The following is a 16,600-nucleotide window of genomic DNA, read 5'->3' as shown; positions in this document are numbered from 1 at the left end:
TCTCTCCATTTAGTGTAGGTGATCAGCAGTGTATTATAATAGGTATATAATACACTGCTGATCACCTACACAGAATGGGGGGGGGGGGGGTAATAAGTATATAATACACTGCTGACCACCTACACAGAATGGAGATATATATATATATATATATATATATATATATATATATATATATATATATATACACTCATACAGGGGGGATAATAAGTATATAATACACTGCTGTATACCTACACAGAATGGAGAGACATATACTTATTATCCCCCTTTTGTATGAGTGTGTATATATCTCTCCATTCTGTGTAGGTATACAGCAGTGTATTATATACTTATTATCCCCCTCCTGTATGAGTGTGTATATATAATCTATATTCTGTGTAGGTATACAGCAGTGTATTATATACTTATTATCCCCCCTCCTGTATGAGTGTGTGTATATATATATATATATATATATATATATATATATATATATATATATCTCCATTCTGTGTAGGTATACAGCAGTGTATTATATACTTATTATCCTCCTGTATGAGTGTATATATCTCTCAATTCTGTGTAGGTATACAGCTGTGTATTATATACTTATTATCCTCCTGTATGAGTGTATATATCTCTCAATTCTGTGTAGGTATACAGCTGTGTATTATATACTTATTATCCCCCTGTATGAGTGTGTATATACTGTATATCTCCATTCTGTGTAGGTATACAGCAGTGTATTATATACTTATTATCCTCCTGTATGAGTGTGTATATATCTCCCCATTCTGTGTAGGTATACAGCTGTGTATTATATACTTATTATCCCCCTGTATGAGTGTGTATATATATCTCCATTCTGTGTAGGTATACAGCAGTGTATTATATACTTATTGTCCTCCTCCTGTATGAGTGTGTATATAATACACTGCTGTATACCTACACAGAATGGATATATATATATATATATACACACTCATACAGGGGGATAATAAGTATATAATACACAGCTGTATACCTACACAGAATGGGGAGATATATACACACTCATACAGGAGGATAATAAGTATATAATACACTGCTGTATACCTACACAGAATGGAGATATACAGTATATACACACTCATACAGGGGGATAATAAGTATATAATACACAGCTGTATACCTACACAGAATGGAGAGATATATACACACACATACAGGAGAATAATAAGTATATAATACACAGTTGTATACCTACACAGAATGCAGAGATAGAGACCCTCTAAAAGTGATGCCACATGATTTACTATACAAAGGGGCCCGCTGAGGCTCTGTCGCCCAAGGGCCCACCAAAACCTGGAGCCGGCCCTGGCCGTCAGTCTCCCAAGTCATCCATGTGCTACAACTAAAGTCAACTAACGCTAACTACCTACCAGTGTATTCCTACGTGTATTAAACTCAACTGCTATATTCTTAAGTGTATCTCAGTTCCACTGTAGTACTGTCTCAAGTATATCTCAAGCATCTGTCATATCAGGAGTGTATTAAAGTATTACAAGTGGCTATTGTCTTCTATAGAGTTCCTATCAGTATTTTGTGGACTCTGTATCTGTCTAAACATGTGAGAACCTTTATCAGTACTACCTCCCAAAGGAGTGATTGCTTCCTTATTGTGATTGTTGCCTTAAACGAAAGGCTATTGTATTCCAAAACGTTACAGTAAACTATTTCTGGTTGTCTTTCTCTCGGCCTCTGTTGTCTCTCTTTTCTTGACATAAACCACAGTTTAGGAGTCCAGTGGGCGGTTTTACTTAGCAATTGACAGCTAACGCTGTATACACACAGGAAACTGTCAAATACATAGTCGGACAGTCCACTGGACTCCTACTGTGTTTCCCCGAAAATAAGACAGTGTCTTATATTAATTTCTGCAGCAATAGAGGAAATAGTCCAGCACTCACCAATATGCGGGTATCTTATTTCAGGACAAACAACGAAGGGAGGGCTAGAGATGGAGCAAAGGTGCAGGTACCTGGCCTGGGACGGCCGTCTTGGTCGGAAGAAGGGGTTAACCCTGAAACAGCCATCCCAGGTAAGACACCCGCACCTTTGCTCCATCTCTACCCCTCTCTGTGTCTTTTGACCTGAAATAAACTACAGATACCCGCATAATCGGTGAGTGCTGGACTATTTCCTCTGTTGCTGCATGTTCCATCTACTGCTCGGTTTTATGCACCCAGGTTGGGTCTGAATATTGTACTGTATTGTATTGCTTTTTCCAGTAGTGCCGCCATCTGTCTCTATACTACACTACTCTTATAAATTTTTGCTCCCAAAGATGCCCTAGGTCTTATTTTTAGGGGTTTTCTTTTTTTTCCCCGAAGAAGAATTCACTTGCAGAGCAGGGACAGAGCGTACAGTGTGGTGGCTTCCAGCCACAGGGGGGAGCTCACCACAGCACACTTGTACAGCACAGTAGGGACAGCATAAGGTATGGTGGCTTCCGGTCACTGGGGGGAGCTCAACACAGCACACTTGTACAGCACAGCAGGGACAGCATATGGTATGGTGGCTTCTGGCCACCAGGAGGAGCTCACCACAGCACACTTGTACAGCACAATCGAGACAGAACTATAGTATGGCTGCTTCCAGCCACCAGGGGGAGCGCACCACAGCACACTCGTACAGCACAGCGGGGACAGCATACAGTATGGCGACAAGCGATGGGATAACGGCATACTGTGTGCAGCTCTACATCTGGTGGTAGGGGACATTCAGTAAAACCTCTACTAGGTCTTATTTTCAAGGGAAACAGGGTAAGGCCACTTTAAAGGAAATCTACTTCCTTTATCATTTTGATAGTAAATGCATATCTAGTAATTTTCTTTTATTACTATAGTTTACTATTGTTGTTTATGCCATTGTATTATTCAGGAACAGTATTTGCAGTAATATTCCTAGTCACATGTGTACTACGGGCAGGATTCTACCCAGCAGATGCAACAGCGACGTCCAGACCACAAAATCTCATTAACGCGATGGATAGAGAGCGCAGAATGATTCAGATCTTCACACCGTGCTCCAATGTCCTAAGCTGTATCCAAAATAACTAAGCCGTAAGCCATCACCACTCCAGCTGCTAAACCCAACAAACCACAAACACATGTAACTAACTTATGCTGTAAATCCCCTCTAAGCCAATGGAAGTATCCGTCTGGGGGGAGGGGAGGCAGATCTCTCCGCGGTGTGTGACAGTACCACCCACCTCCAGTTCCTACGGAGAGTCTGATTGAGCGTGGGATGCACAGATTAACTTTGGACCGGTGCCTGGCTGCCCGTCTCCCCGCCAACTCCCAGCATTGATTATTCCATTGCTTGTCAACTATCGCCTTTAAAGCAGAGATCTACAATCTAGACACAATAATGGGCCATTAATAATGAATCCAGTACATTGTCCTGGAGTGCATCCAGGGCTATTAAGATTTTTCCCATTACTTACATTGTAGTCTTCTGTGGTGGTGGTGGTGGGGGGGACACGGCGAATGCAGCTGCAAAGCCATTAAAGTTGCATGGATTCTGTCATATAGAAGACGCATACAATGGAGAGGACTTTCTTGGAAAAACACTTAAAGGGAAAACATCAGCACTTCAGTTCCCAGTATCCATGAGGCAACTGCATACAGTGTGTGCTAAGGGGTCAATGACCCTCCAAAGAAAGGAGTTACTGTACATTCAGTTAGTAAATTGGTTAAAGGGGAAATGCTTAAAGGGGGTACTTTTTCTTTCAAATCAACTGGTTATAAAGATTTGTAATTTACTTCTATTTTAAAATCTCAAGTCTTCCAGTACTTATCAGCTGCTGTATGTCCTACAGGAAGGGGTGTATTCTTTCCAGTCTGACACAGTGCTCTCTGCTGCCACCGCTGTCCATGTCAGGAACTGTCCAGAGCCGTAGAAAATCCCCATAAAAACTTCTCCTGCTCAGGACAGTTCCTGACATGGACAGAGGTTGCAGCAGAGATCAGTGTCAGACTGAAAAATATACACCACTTCCTGCAGGACATACAGTAGTTGATAAGTACGGGAAGACTGGAGATTTTTAAATCTATATAACTTTCTAAAACCAGTTGGTTTTAAATAAAAAAAGATTTTCGCCGGAGTACCCCTTTAAAGCAGTCCGTCGATCTTTAAAAAATTGTCAGCCGGCAGAGGAGAACATAATAAACAAGTCTTACTTACCTCTTACCTCGAGTTCCGTCTCAGCCAATCAGTTACTCCAGCAGTGTCCCGCCCCAGTTACTGACTGGCTGAGCGGGCAGTCCATCAACGGAGTAGTGATATCAGCTGTGCAGAGGCCCAGGATAGGTGAGTAGTGATTATATATTATCTCCCCCCCCCCCCCCGCCCCGCCGTGTTTATGCGGCAACAATAAAAGGACTAACAAGAATTTGTCCGTGTGTCGTTGATCGCATCTTTTCAGCTGACCATACAATCATTGGAAATTGTTCGCTAATATTTCGGTGTATGTGCACATCGCTCGTTCCTTGTTACCATCGTTCGTAGACTAGAGTATATGAACGCTTGTAATTACAATCGCAACTAACGGCCATCGTTCCGTGTATTACGGTGAATGATTTCAGGTAGTCCGCAAAAGCCCTCATTAGCAATCGTGTGGTATCCCACCACGGGTGTTTCTATTGGTTACACCCCTCACAAAAGCCTGTACTTATTGTAAGTAAGTGGTGATGTAGTAGTGATAAAGTTTCTCCACAAGATGGCGCTATTGTAAGCGAATGTTCTTAGTTGCTGCACAGCTGAAGTAAATAAAGGGTTATTGTTTGATTATATGTCACGTGGATCTGGAAGCCTATGAGAGTATATTCTTCTTCTGTCCTAGCATCTTCTTCTTTATGCACTCTTCACCCATTCACAGCACACCTTACTGGGAGCTGTGGATAGGAAGTCACAAGTGTAGAGGTCTTTTGTACTGGACGTTGTAGGGGAAGGACGCAAGCTAAAACACTCCCTACCGTGGTTCTTTTGGGCCCTGTCTCTCTGCCAGGTCCCCAGCCTTCGTATGAGGTCTTTGGTCACTAGACTCTGCAATTAAAACAACGTCCATTCTTGTCATAAAAAATGTGTTTTTAAGTCAGGGAAGACAACATCCGTTTTCAATACGGCCATAGAAATAATTGACATGTCAATTATTTCCGGCCTTTGTGCATTTAAATCAATGCAATTTTCACTGCAACAATTCATGCAGTGTATGAACATAGCCTTAGAGTGCCAGATATAAAAAGCTGGACGTGTTGCTCCCAGAGTCCCCTCTGGTGCTCAATAGGGTCAAATTGGACACGGTATTTAAAAAATGACAGCTGAATGTAGAAGAAACAGCACTGGCTATTACGTGCTAAACACTACTCTCCTAATACAGTAGGGTGGATAATTTGCAGGATGGCAGCGTAGGAACATGATCTGCATGAGCGACTTTGTTCCCTGATGATATTATGAGTTTCTAATCGACTGGAATGTTGAGGACTAGCGGCAGCGGCAACTGGTTTATTATACTAGCAATTTCATATTAACATTCCACCGAGGACCTCGCTATGCAGCACCGTTTGTCTATAGATTTTGTGACATTGCGGTTGTCAGGTGGCTGCTAGAAAAAGAACGTCATGGATCATCACCTCTGACACACATACGCAGATGTGCTTCTCATCTAAAGCACCAGGATGAAGCCTTCCAGATTAACCCTTCAAGAGAGTACTGCCCCCTTTCTCCTCACACAAGAGAAGAGGAAGAATGAACAGGGGTCAGCCATCCTGTTAACCAAGATTCACCTGTCCACTAGGGAGGCGCTATGATTAGTGATGAGCGAATAGTTCGCCGAATATTCAATAAATACCTGATAAGCGTTCAAATCCCCCAGCTTCCGGATTTTACCTCAAGTGGTCGAATAGATGTTTTTCAATAATCAAATACTTGTTTCCATAGACTTTAATGGGATCGAATATTTGATCGAATATTTGGGAGATATTCGTACGAATATCGAATATTTCACTATTCGCTCATCACTAGCTATAATATACACTACATTACTGTTATACACTACATTACTGTACATGTCATTTACCCTTAAAGGGGTTGTCCCAAGAAGCAAAGCTGGCAAAACTATGGGGGAGATTTATCAAACATGGTGTAAAGTGAAACTGGCTCAGTTGCCCCTAGCAACCAATCAGATTCCATCTTTCATTACTCACAGAGTCTTTGGAAAATGAAAGGTGGAATCTGATTGGTTGCTAGGGGCAACTGAACCAGTTTCACTTTACACCACGTGTGATAAATCTCCCCCTATATGTGCACCACATAAGTATATACAAAGCAGTAGAAAAGTGCTGTTTTTGGTAAAGGAAGGCCCAACGTGAGCCTGTGAGAGGGAGGTTGGCATGGTGGCAGTAAGTGACCCCTTATGGAAACTGAAGGGGGTGAAGAGTCAGGGGAAGCCCTTTAAATAGTCTTCCCCTTTCCCATGCTGCCATATCTGAAATGCCACATGAAGAGTCCTGCCCACCCTCCCAGTCTAGATTTTTGCAGATAGCGGGTCCTGGTCCTGGTTGTCATAGCAACATGGGATGGGTTCAGGGGTCCTCCAGAGACTCTTGTCTCCAGGTCAGGTGTGGTTTGCATTAAAGCTCAATTCACTTCAATGGAACTGAATTGTAAAACCCACCCAAACTTGAGAAAAGAGCTGTCTCTGGAGGTAAGTGGCCATGTTTTTGTAGCGCTGGATAACCCCTTTAAGCATTAAGTGACCTACATCTCTTTACTGTTTTTCACCCCCATGGATCAGATAACTTCCTGGTTTCCTGTCTGAACTATGACCCTGCTGTTGCCATGCAACAGAGCGCACACTTTACACTGTCGTTCCTGTTTGTAGGCTCAGTGGAGACCACCTGCCAATACTTCCTGGAGATTGCAGTTAAACTGAGCCTGCCTGACCCAGCTTAATGGGTCGTAACCAATGGCAACAGGTTATTAAAACAACATTTTTAGAAATACTTTTACATTATGGTTAATTTCACAGAATGCATCAATTTAGACCTAATTTTTATAAAGGGACAACCCCCTTTAATGATTGCTAAAACTTAAATATAATTTTTTTCCCCCTCCCCCGTTAACGTATAACACTGAAGAATGTTGATTATGCGGTGTATTTATAAAGGATAATCATGATGATGATGATCATCATCATCATCATCATCATCATCATATGCAGATCAGAATCCAGCTCGCTTAGTAAAGGCTGCAATCAATGTAAAACGGAGAAGGAGGGCGAGTGTGGAGAAGCTCATAAAAACACAGCTTTGTCTCTAGGAGTAGGTAATAATCATCTAAATGATGCCATCCCCCTCACATACACTTGTAGGGGGGTTGGGGGGGGGGAAGGTGTAGTAGTTAACCCTTGAGGGCTGTTGTGTAGGAGGTGGCGGGCGCAGCAGTCTTTCTGATAATTCCGAGCAGGCTTTACTTCAGGGAGAGCAGGTGCATGGTTGTAAACAACTACAGGATGGCGGTATGATGTCTCACCAGCTCAGCCTCTTTTCTCTGCACCAGGCGTGTATGCTCCTACTCACTAGTCCAAAAATCTTATTCGGGACACAACATTGGTGCTACTCACTAGGGCGATGCTGATGTCTAGCCTAGCTGTTACTCTGGCCTTTGTGGGTGGCAATCACATGGTCCATCTACCCTTGTGTCTAACCAGCCGGTTCACCCAAGGTGTCCTCAACCACAGCTTTACCTTGACACCTTGACCAAACCCAGGCAGTGTATATCCTGATAGATAGGGGATAGTGTATATCCTGATAGTGTTCCTGATTAGACTGCACCAGAGAGAGGTCTCCTCAAGGGCCTGGCCCTTGTGGCCAGGTGCCTGCTCCTGCCAAGGACTGTTCCTTCTTCAAGGGTCCTCATCAGATTATTGCCTGCTAAAACCCTGAAGAGGGGCAACTACCATTAAGCGGATCTACTGCCTGTCTACGTCTGGGTTGACTGAAGAGGGAGTTCTTCTTTTAGCTGACCAGAACTGTCCCAGGCCTGTTGGTTGGGTGCACTTAAAGCCGAAGTACCCCGCTGATACTGCTCGGCACTCTTCCGGCAAAAGGCAGTATTTGTCTATCAAGGCTCAAGTCTTAAGGTCCCCCTAAATGAGTTTTGAACTGCATAGCTAGGTCCCCCTGAGTGAGTTTTGAACTGCCTAGCTAGGTCCCCCTGGTAGCCCCCTGGCTACTGTGCAAGTCTTTTAACTTGGCCTTGCAAGATCCACCTACCAACCTCCAGTTACCACACCACTAGATGGCCAAGAATGGGAAAGCATGTGACCATGCCCCTCCCTCCGTGTCCTCCATAGGCAGATACAGGCTCAGTGATGGACACTGGGGATGGAACATGGTCACATGCTCCTCCAAGCCATTCTATGGACAGAATCACCATTCAGCATGTGGACCAGGGCAGCACAGCATGGAGGAGGGATGCCCATACCTCCCAAACATCCCACATCCATCCAATATTCCCGATTTTGGGGGGATGTCCTGCTTTCCTAGGACTACCTCCAATTGTCCTACTCTCTTGCGCCAATGTCAGCACCAGGTGCGGTTGCGGGGAGCTACTGGCTGCCCACTCCACAAAGTACTCTAGTACTCTTCCAAAGCAAACCATACAGCCCTAGGCTACGTTCACACTCTGTAAAACTACGGCCGTAGTTCTCGCCGAAGAACTACGGCCGTAGTTTTGAGAGGTGGAACAATGCCTTATTTGCAATGGGATCCCGGCCGGAGCGTACACCCATCATATACGCTCCGGCCGGGATCCCATGTGGTGCCGGAAACAACTGACATGTCAGTTTTCTGCGGCCGGAATTCAGCAAATTTCGGCCGCAGAAAGACCTGTCAGTTCACACAGTGAAGCGAGCAGCTCCGGGCGCTCGCTTCACTGTGGGCTATGGGAAGCTCTGATGTGGGCGCGCGCTGATGCGCCCGCATCAGAGCCCTGCGGCCGGATGGATCATCCGTCTGGGGTCACGGATCATCCGGCCGGGGTCACGGAACGGCCGGTCTAATACGCAGTGTGCACATAGCCTTATACCTCCTTCTCCTCCAATGATTTACCCTGTTGTTTCTACAGGTTCAGTGTCTTGTGCTCGGGTATTCAGTGCTTTACTTCCCTGGTGCTCCTTCTCGGTACTGTAAATTGCTCTGGCTGGTAGTGGACTTGCTAAGTACGAAAACCTCTGTGTGGTTATAGTAGAATTGAGCATGTGACGTCACAGCCATTACCTGGTGGTCCATCATTACATTATCTAGTCGCTCTCTAATCTGTCTGCACACAAGGAATCACATCTCCCCAGGTCTACGTGATGGAAGGACTATGCACAATTACCACCGGCTGATATTGCTGACGCTCGGGGAGCTGCGGCTTCCTAGCTGTGTATTTGCCATAAGCCGTACAGCCTATGAGGTAAACCAAAAGCCATTTGGTTTTGAATGTATTCCTTGTGGTTTTAAGGATGTTTACGCTTTGAACAAACAACAAGAGATGTAAGTGGGGTGCGGTTGTATCTGGAAGCGCGGAAGATTAGTAAGGCAGTGCTTCTCAATTCCAGTCCTCAGGCCTCACTAACATGTTTTGAGGCTATCCCATACAAAGGACACCTGTGATAATACCTGATGCACTGAGTTTAATTATATCACCTGTGAAATACTAAGGAAATCCTCAAAACATGACCTGTTGGTGAGGCCTGAGGACTGGAATTGAGAAGCACTGTTGTAAGGTATCATAATAAAGATAAGGTCAGACTAATCTCAGTGATTTCTTTGATTATGTCACAGTAGTGCTGGATGAAGGTGCCGGGGATATCACCTATCTGGACTTAAGCAAAGCCTGTGATACAGTTCCCTATAAAGAGCTAATAGAGAAGGTACAGAAAATTGGACTAAATCATTTAGCTTTGGCAGATAAGTGTGTGGTCTCCCACCAAGGGTGTTGCTATTGGTTACACCCTTCGCAAAAGCCTGTACTTATTGTAAGTAAATGGTGATGTAGTAGTGATAAATTTTTGCCACTAGATGTTGCTGTTATAGGTATGTGTACTCAGTTGCTGCACAGCTGAAGTATGGAAAGGGTTATTGTTTGTTTATGTGTCCCATGGATCTGTGAACCAATCTTCTTCTTCTGTCCTATCATCTCTTACTTCCTCTTATGCACTCTTCACCAACTCACAGCACATTTTAGATATGCTGGAGATAGGAAGTCACATGGGTAAAGGAAGTGTAGAGTTTTTTTGTGTTGGATGTTGTAGGGGAAGGATGCAAGCTAGAATGCTCCCTACAGTAGTCCCTTTGGGCTCTGGCCCTCAGCCAGGTCCCCGAGCCTTCATATGAGGTCTTTTATGTTGGCCGTTGTAGAGCTAGGACACACCCAACAGTTTCTCCTCAAGCCACCTTACTAAACTAGGTCTATTTTTCATTGCCCCTGTTAGCCAGAATCCTACTCCACACTGACGAGGGGAAACTACCCCAAAACGGCTGTCTGTGGATGGATGCCTGCCTTGGTAAACCCTTTTCATGTAGCAATACTCGACACAAAGTTAGACTTTGACGCAAAAAGGGCCACCCTGGTATTTCCCTATTTATGTTCCAATATTTGCAACTGAGTGGGATTTAAGGGGCTATATATCTGGTTGGTTTGCTGATCTCCTCACTGGGAGTCACCCCTTGGCAATAAGCTTTCCTCCCCTGGAGGGATATCTGGCTATTCCTGTATTTTGAGACTAGTAACTGAGGCTCCACAGACCCCTTTTTTGCATATTTAAATTTATAGGGGGCAATGTATCAATGGAGACTCTTCAGTGAGTTCTCCATTTGATTTTTTGTCGCTGGTCTCCCCGAGCTCAGCGCTTGCTGTGTTTTGAAGCACTATGCAGTGTTAAACCCCTCAAAGGAGAGGACACGTCAATCTCAACCCACGCCATGGACTAGGAGAGTCACAGTGCAGGACAGTATCCACAAAAGGCAAAAAGCTAAGAACTGATCCGGATAGAGCAAAGTTGCTAAGAGCCTAGAAACTCTATCTCTCAGCGCGGTTGTTAGCAGGGAAACCTTAGCATTCCGCTCATCCCAGGTAACAGGGTCTGGGGCTAGTGTCACCTACTAGGACGGGTCCCCCGACACTGGTAGGGCATTAGGTGGTGGGAAGACCCAAAGGTCAAAACACGGGCACAAGTATTCGCTCTTTCTTCTTCAATATTCTTCTACCTCATCCTCCAACATCCCAGCAGAGCACATTACTACTTGGGTTGGGACTCTCACGGCATCCTCCTCTCTGCTCCTCTGATTCTTCTACGTATCTCTCAACACGCAACCCAGTCAGCACAACTGTACTCTTCACTATACTCCTATCACAGATCTGGATCCTGTATTATCAAGTGTGTTCTCAAGTGTATTATCAAGTGTACCGTATCCTGTCAAGGCGCAGCTGTATGTTCTGCTTCACACAAGTACTTTCAGAATAAAAAAGAGATTATTCATGGTAATGAGACTCTGTGATTCTTCGCCCCGCACCAACACAGTATATACATACTCCTTGGGACAGTGCCGATAGTCCGGGAACGTCACTACACCACTCCTGCACACCATGATAACAATCCAAAGGACCCCGCAGCAGCCCGGCAGGACAGTATAGAGGTAGCTAAAGGGGGAGAAAGATGCTTAGTAGTTGGGGATTAATGATATAGAAATATAAGCAACTGCTGAGGGGTCTGCAAGACTAAGACCTAGAAACAAAAGAAAAGAAAAAGTTTCAGAATGAAAGTAGTGTGTTTATTCACACATCAGGGTACACAAAAAAAGGCCGAAACATTGCATTTTTTTTGTGTACCCTGATGTGTGAATAAATACACTACTTTCATTCTGGATGCTGTGGGAAACTTTTTCTTTTGAAGTTCGTAGTCCTCATACCTAGGATTGTGAGCATACCTGCGTGCATCCCTTATCCTATTGCTGGCCATTATCAGGAGAATCTCCAAGGTGCTGTTGAACTTCTTTTTGTTTTTCTAAGATCTAGAAAAACTGTTTCGCAATGCAATGCAATGCACGCTCTACCAAGTATAGTATTCGCTCGAGTATCGTGCTACCTAAAAGGGGAGGTCTTCTATGTGTCTTCACTATCACTGATTAGCCAATCAGTGGCTGAGGCAAGACTGTAGAGGCCGTTTGGCTGAGCGGCAATAGTGAAGACAGATAGAAGACCAGCGCAATAAGTATAATTTCCCTGCTCCCGTCCCCACCAGCAAGACACAGTCTGGCCCCCAGGGGGTTAAGTTAACTCCATGTGGGCCAGACTGTCACTTTCTGATTAACCAGGTACCCTCCGCTCTGCCAAATAAAACACTTAAGTCTCCCATTGTTTTCAGTGCTCCCATTGTTTTCAATGGGGCTCGTTACTTGAGTCAAGCACTCGAGCATTGAAAAATACTCAAGTAAAGAGCACTCGAGTAGTTTGGTGCTCGCTCATCTCTAGTGGTTAGGAGATCTATGTTTAGTAGAGATTAGCGAACCGTGAACACGCTTGGGTTCATCGAAGCTTGGACTCTTGGCATTTGATGTAGCTAAAGAAGTTGGATGCAGCCACCCTAGGGCTGTATCCAACTTTTATGGCCAATGGTAATCCAATGTCGAGAGTTTCTGCTCGGACAAATCAAAGCACGCTTGAGGTTCGCTCATCTCTCATGTCTAGAGACATTGATGTAGTTCTATACAACGTCCCTATGACAAAGCTGCATGAGGCCATATAGGAACACACGTCCGTTTTATTTATTTATTTATTTATTATATCACATTACACCGTAGAGCCTTTTTTTTATAACACATTTGGTCGTTCTCCTTTAACATACCGCCCTCATGTAATTTAACACTGTCTCATTTCATCTATTATAATCTGACAGTCGCCCGTGCCACCGGAGCGCTTCCTGCCGGGAAAACCTTAATGAATGTTTTTGCCGAGACCTCGTTTTCTCGACTCGGTGACCTGCAGAGGAGTTTGATTTCACCGTCTTTCTCCATATTACCCTCCACTGCCCTAGATGAGCGGCTCTTCCCGGGAGGAATCCCAGCTGACTCCCCCCCTCTCTCCCGGTCTATTCTCTCTTATCTTGTCAGCTTTGGGGGAATATAAAAATAGGCAGAGAACATATGGTATCTTATTATAAGAGTTGAAAGGAGAGGCCTGGATCTCTGTATCTCACGTAGGTGATCAATGGGCCTCTTTGTAGTTAATCCCCTTTCATTGGCTGTTTGTGAAGGGAATAATAGTTGTTGCTTTTGTGCATTACCTTTAAATGGTAATTTTTTTTTCTACTTTTTTTCCCCTGCGGTTACTTTGACGGAAAAATTCCCAACATCCATCATAATGATTAAAGATCGCTTTACAGTTTAAGTATTATGTCTATGTATAATTCTGCCACCGGAGCTGCCCTCGTAATTCATGCCTCTTCTTCTTAGCAACCGGCAATCCCTGCTGGTTCGGTATCTACGAACCACTAATTTACATTTTGGCAGATAAAGAAGGTTCACAATTCAATGTGTAAAATAGAGAAAATCTCACAGAGTGCTGTGTACTGTCAACCTCTACAGAGACAAGAGAGTTAAAGGGGTAGTTGACAAAAAAAATTCTTTCAAATCAACTAGTGCCAGAGAGTTGTAATTTACTTTACTAAAGAAGCATAAAGTTCATTCACAGTGCCAAAGTCAGCACTGACTGAATCCAAAACCACTATTCCACAGACAATATATTTGTTCTTGTTGGCATCGCATACATAGCTGTAAGGCGGCTCCTGGTCTTATAGGGCCCGGTTGCACTACGGAATCTGTGCGGATAAGCTCCGATGCATTCTGTGCGCTCCCCGCACTCCCGCTAGAAGATCTGCCCGTCCCATAGGTTCCATTCTATTCAGGCGGATTCTGGAGTCCGCCCCAAAATAATTGACAATTCTTTGGGCAGTCAGTGGAATCCGCCTGACCATAGAATGGAACCTATGGGACGGGAGTGCACACGGAATCCGCCGGAGCTTATCCACATGGATTCCATAGTGTGACCGAGCCCTTATGCATGAGCCCAAAACTTGATTTTCTTCCAACAGTGAAACAACTATGTTCTATCTAAATTGTCTCGCTGCCAGTATGTAAATGCCCCCCCCCTCTTAACCAGCCGCCACCCGGAGCATACTGTACCTGGTCTGCGCTCCGGCTGCATCTGAGGCTCCCGGTCCCCATAGGTCCCGCTTAGCCAACAAGTGTACGGCGCCACCGCAGTCACTCATTGGCTGGGCGGGACCTACGGCAGCCGGGAGCCTCAGATGCAGCCGGTGCACGGACCAGGTACAGTATGCTCCGGGCCGTGGCGGGTTAAGAGGACCGGCATTTACATACTCGCAGCGGGATTGTCATCTCATTGAAAATTACAGTTTGGGATCCGCTATGAACTCTTAGTGTGAAATGCGCTGCGGATCCGTCCTGAGTGAATCTAGCCTAAAGGGGTTTTCCAGGATAAGTAGAACCTGTCTGTTTACTTTCAAAAACAGCTCCACTCATGTTCACAAGTTAGTATGGCATGGCCACCCATGCCCAATATTATTTCAATACAGTCAAACACTTTTGGCAAAAAGCAGCCATGTTTACCTAGGAAATATAAATGGGGAGATTTATCAAACTGGTGTAAAGTAGAGTTGTGAAGAGTTAAAAGTGGAATCTGATTGGTTGCTAGGGGCAACGAGATCAATTCTACTTTACACCTCTTCGACAAATCTCCCCAAAATTCTGTTCATGACAGGGACACAGTGTGAAGAGAAGGATATTCAGAGTAGAAGTGATAATAAGATAATCAAAACCGTTTACTGGGCCATAACCTTCAGGAGAATTTCTCTATAAAATGAGGGTTTTACTTACACAGTAATAGCAGCTCCAGCCCGTTTCTGTGTGAGCCATTTCTGTCACCTCCAGGGCATTGTCATTGCGCAGGTATCCCATACGGTGAAGGCAGCCATCATGGAAGACCCGGGGGCAAATTCTGCATGGGTAGAGGCTCTCGGCTGTCCAGACCTCGCAGATCTCGCACATTTCGTCATTGGTGATCTACAGGGATTAAACAATATATTACACCTACCCAATAACATAGATCTAATAACATGACTATTTACGTCGCAAAGCTACCCGTGTGGACTCAGGGGCTCGTTCCATATGATAAAAAAAGATAATCCTTTAATAGTCCTACCATGGGGAAATTCAGTGTGTTACAGCAGCATAGATATTACACATACAAAAAGCTAAAAGGTAAAGTAAAGGCATTACGATTAAAGTAGACAAAGAGAAGAAAAGGTAAAAAAGATACAATAAAAACATTAGACTATTTTAGTTCTTTTTGTGGAGTGATCTCTGCATAGGTCGGTGTTGGTTGTACAGCCTAACCCCAGCAGGAAAGACTTCCGATATCGCTCCTTCTCGCACTTTGGGTGAATTTATCAGTTACTGATAGTACTGCCCAGTGCTATCACGGTCTCGTGCATAGGATGGGAGTCGTTCTCCAGTATGGAGCTGACCACTGACAAAATCCTTCACTCCCCCACCACCTGCAACGGTTCCATGAGGAGATTAGTTCATACATTGTGTTACCTTGACCCTATTGACAATGGCTCCACCTTACTACAGGTTCATTATTGGTTGGTGGTCAGGATTAACAAGCAATGGATGCTAAGATTGACAACTCCACCTAAAAATACCAGGGTGTCATTGAAGGAGCATGACTTCACACTACATATGATTTGCCACTTGGGTCCCCAAACACATTGGAAAAAGTTGACTATGCACCAATTTCGACAGGAACAGCCATCCAGCCATTTTTTTTGTCGGGTTGTGTCACACACCTTTAGTAAACATATCAAGACACGAAACAGACAGGGAAAATGGACAAAAACCCAACATTTTACTGCCGTGAACATGTTAGTAAATCGGCCCCACTGGTTCAGTATGTCAGTCAGTATCCTCCTCCACTCTTGGCTCTTGAGGCTGTGAAGATGAGCAGTGTAGGCATGTCCACTTCTTAAAGTGTTAGACTATTACTGTCTTTCCCCTAAAATAAAACAGTGTCTTACGTAAATTTTTGCTCCCCAAGATGAGCTAGGTCTAATTTTCAGGAGATGTCTTATTTTTCCATGAAGAAGAATTCACATGTCACATGCACAGCAGGGACAGAGGGGGAGCTCACCACCACACATTTGTACAGCACAACAGGGACAGAGCGTACAGTATGGCGGCTTCCGGACACCAGGGGGAGCTCACCACAGGACACTTGTACAGCACAGCAGGGACAGTGTACAGTATGGCGGCAGGTGACCAAATAATGGCAGACTGTGTGTAGCTCTACATCTGGCGGCAGGCGACGGGCCTCTTGATGTCTTACCTGCACATTTACAAGTGATGGCTGCGGAAGGAAACATCAGGTTTGCGGCAGGTGACAGTCTTCATGTCCTGCATGCAGCCGCTCTGCAATGGACGGTGAAGGTAGGGGACAACGGCGTTGG

General features: G+C 44.6%; 1 protein-coding gene across 1 annotated transcript in view; it reads right to left on the bottom strand.

Moving 5' to 3' along the window:
- The window catches only part of PHF24 (PHD finger protein 24), a 106,428-nt gene that overhangs the window by 23,386 nt on the left and 66,442 nt on the right, over positions 1-16,600 (bottom strand). Inside the window, exon 3 of the mRNA XM_069964866.1 lies at positions 14,970-15,155. Coding sequence (XP_069820967.1) covers positions 14,970-15,155 — 186 coding nt within the window. The remainder of the gene's footprint in view (positions 1-14,969; positions 15,156-16,600) is intronic.

Source organism: Dendropsophus ebraccatus, chromosome 3, assembly GCF_027789765.1.
Source record: "Dendropsophus ebraccatus isolate aDenEbr1 chromosome 3, aDenEbr1.pat, whole genome shotgun sequence".
Lineage (NCBI taxonomy): Eukaryota > Metazoa > Chordata > Amphibia > Anura > Hylidae > Dendropsophus > Dendropsophus ebraccatus.
Note: the sequence above shows the minus strand (reverse complement) of the source record. Positions and strands in the feature narration are given on the sequence as shown.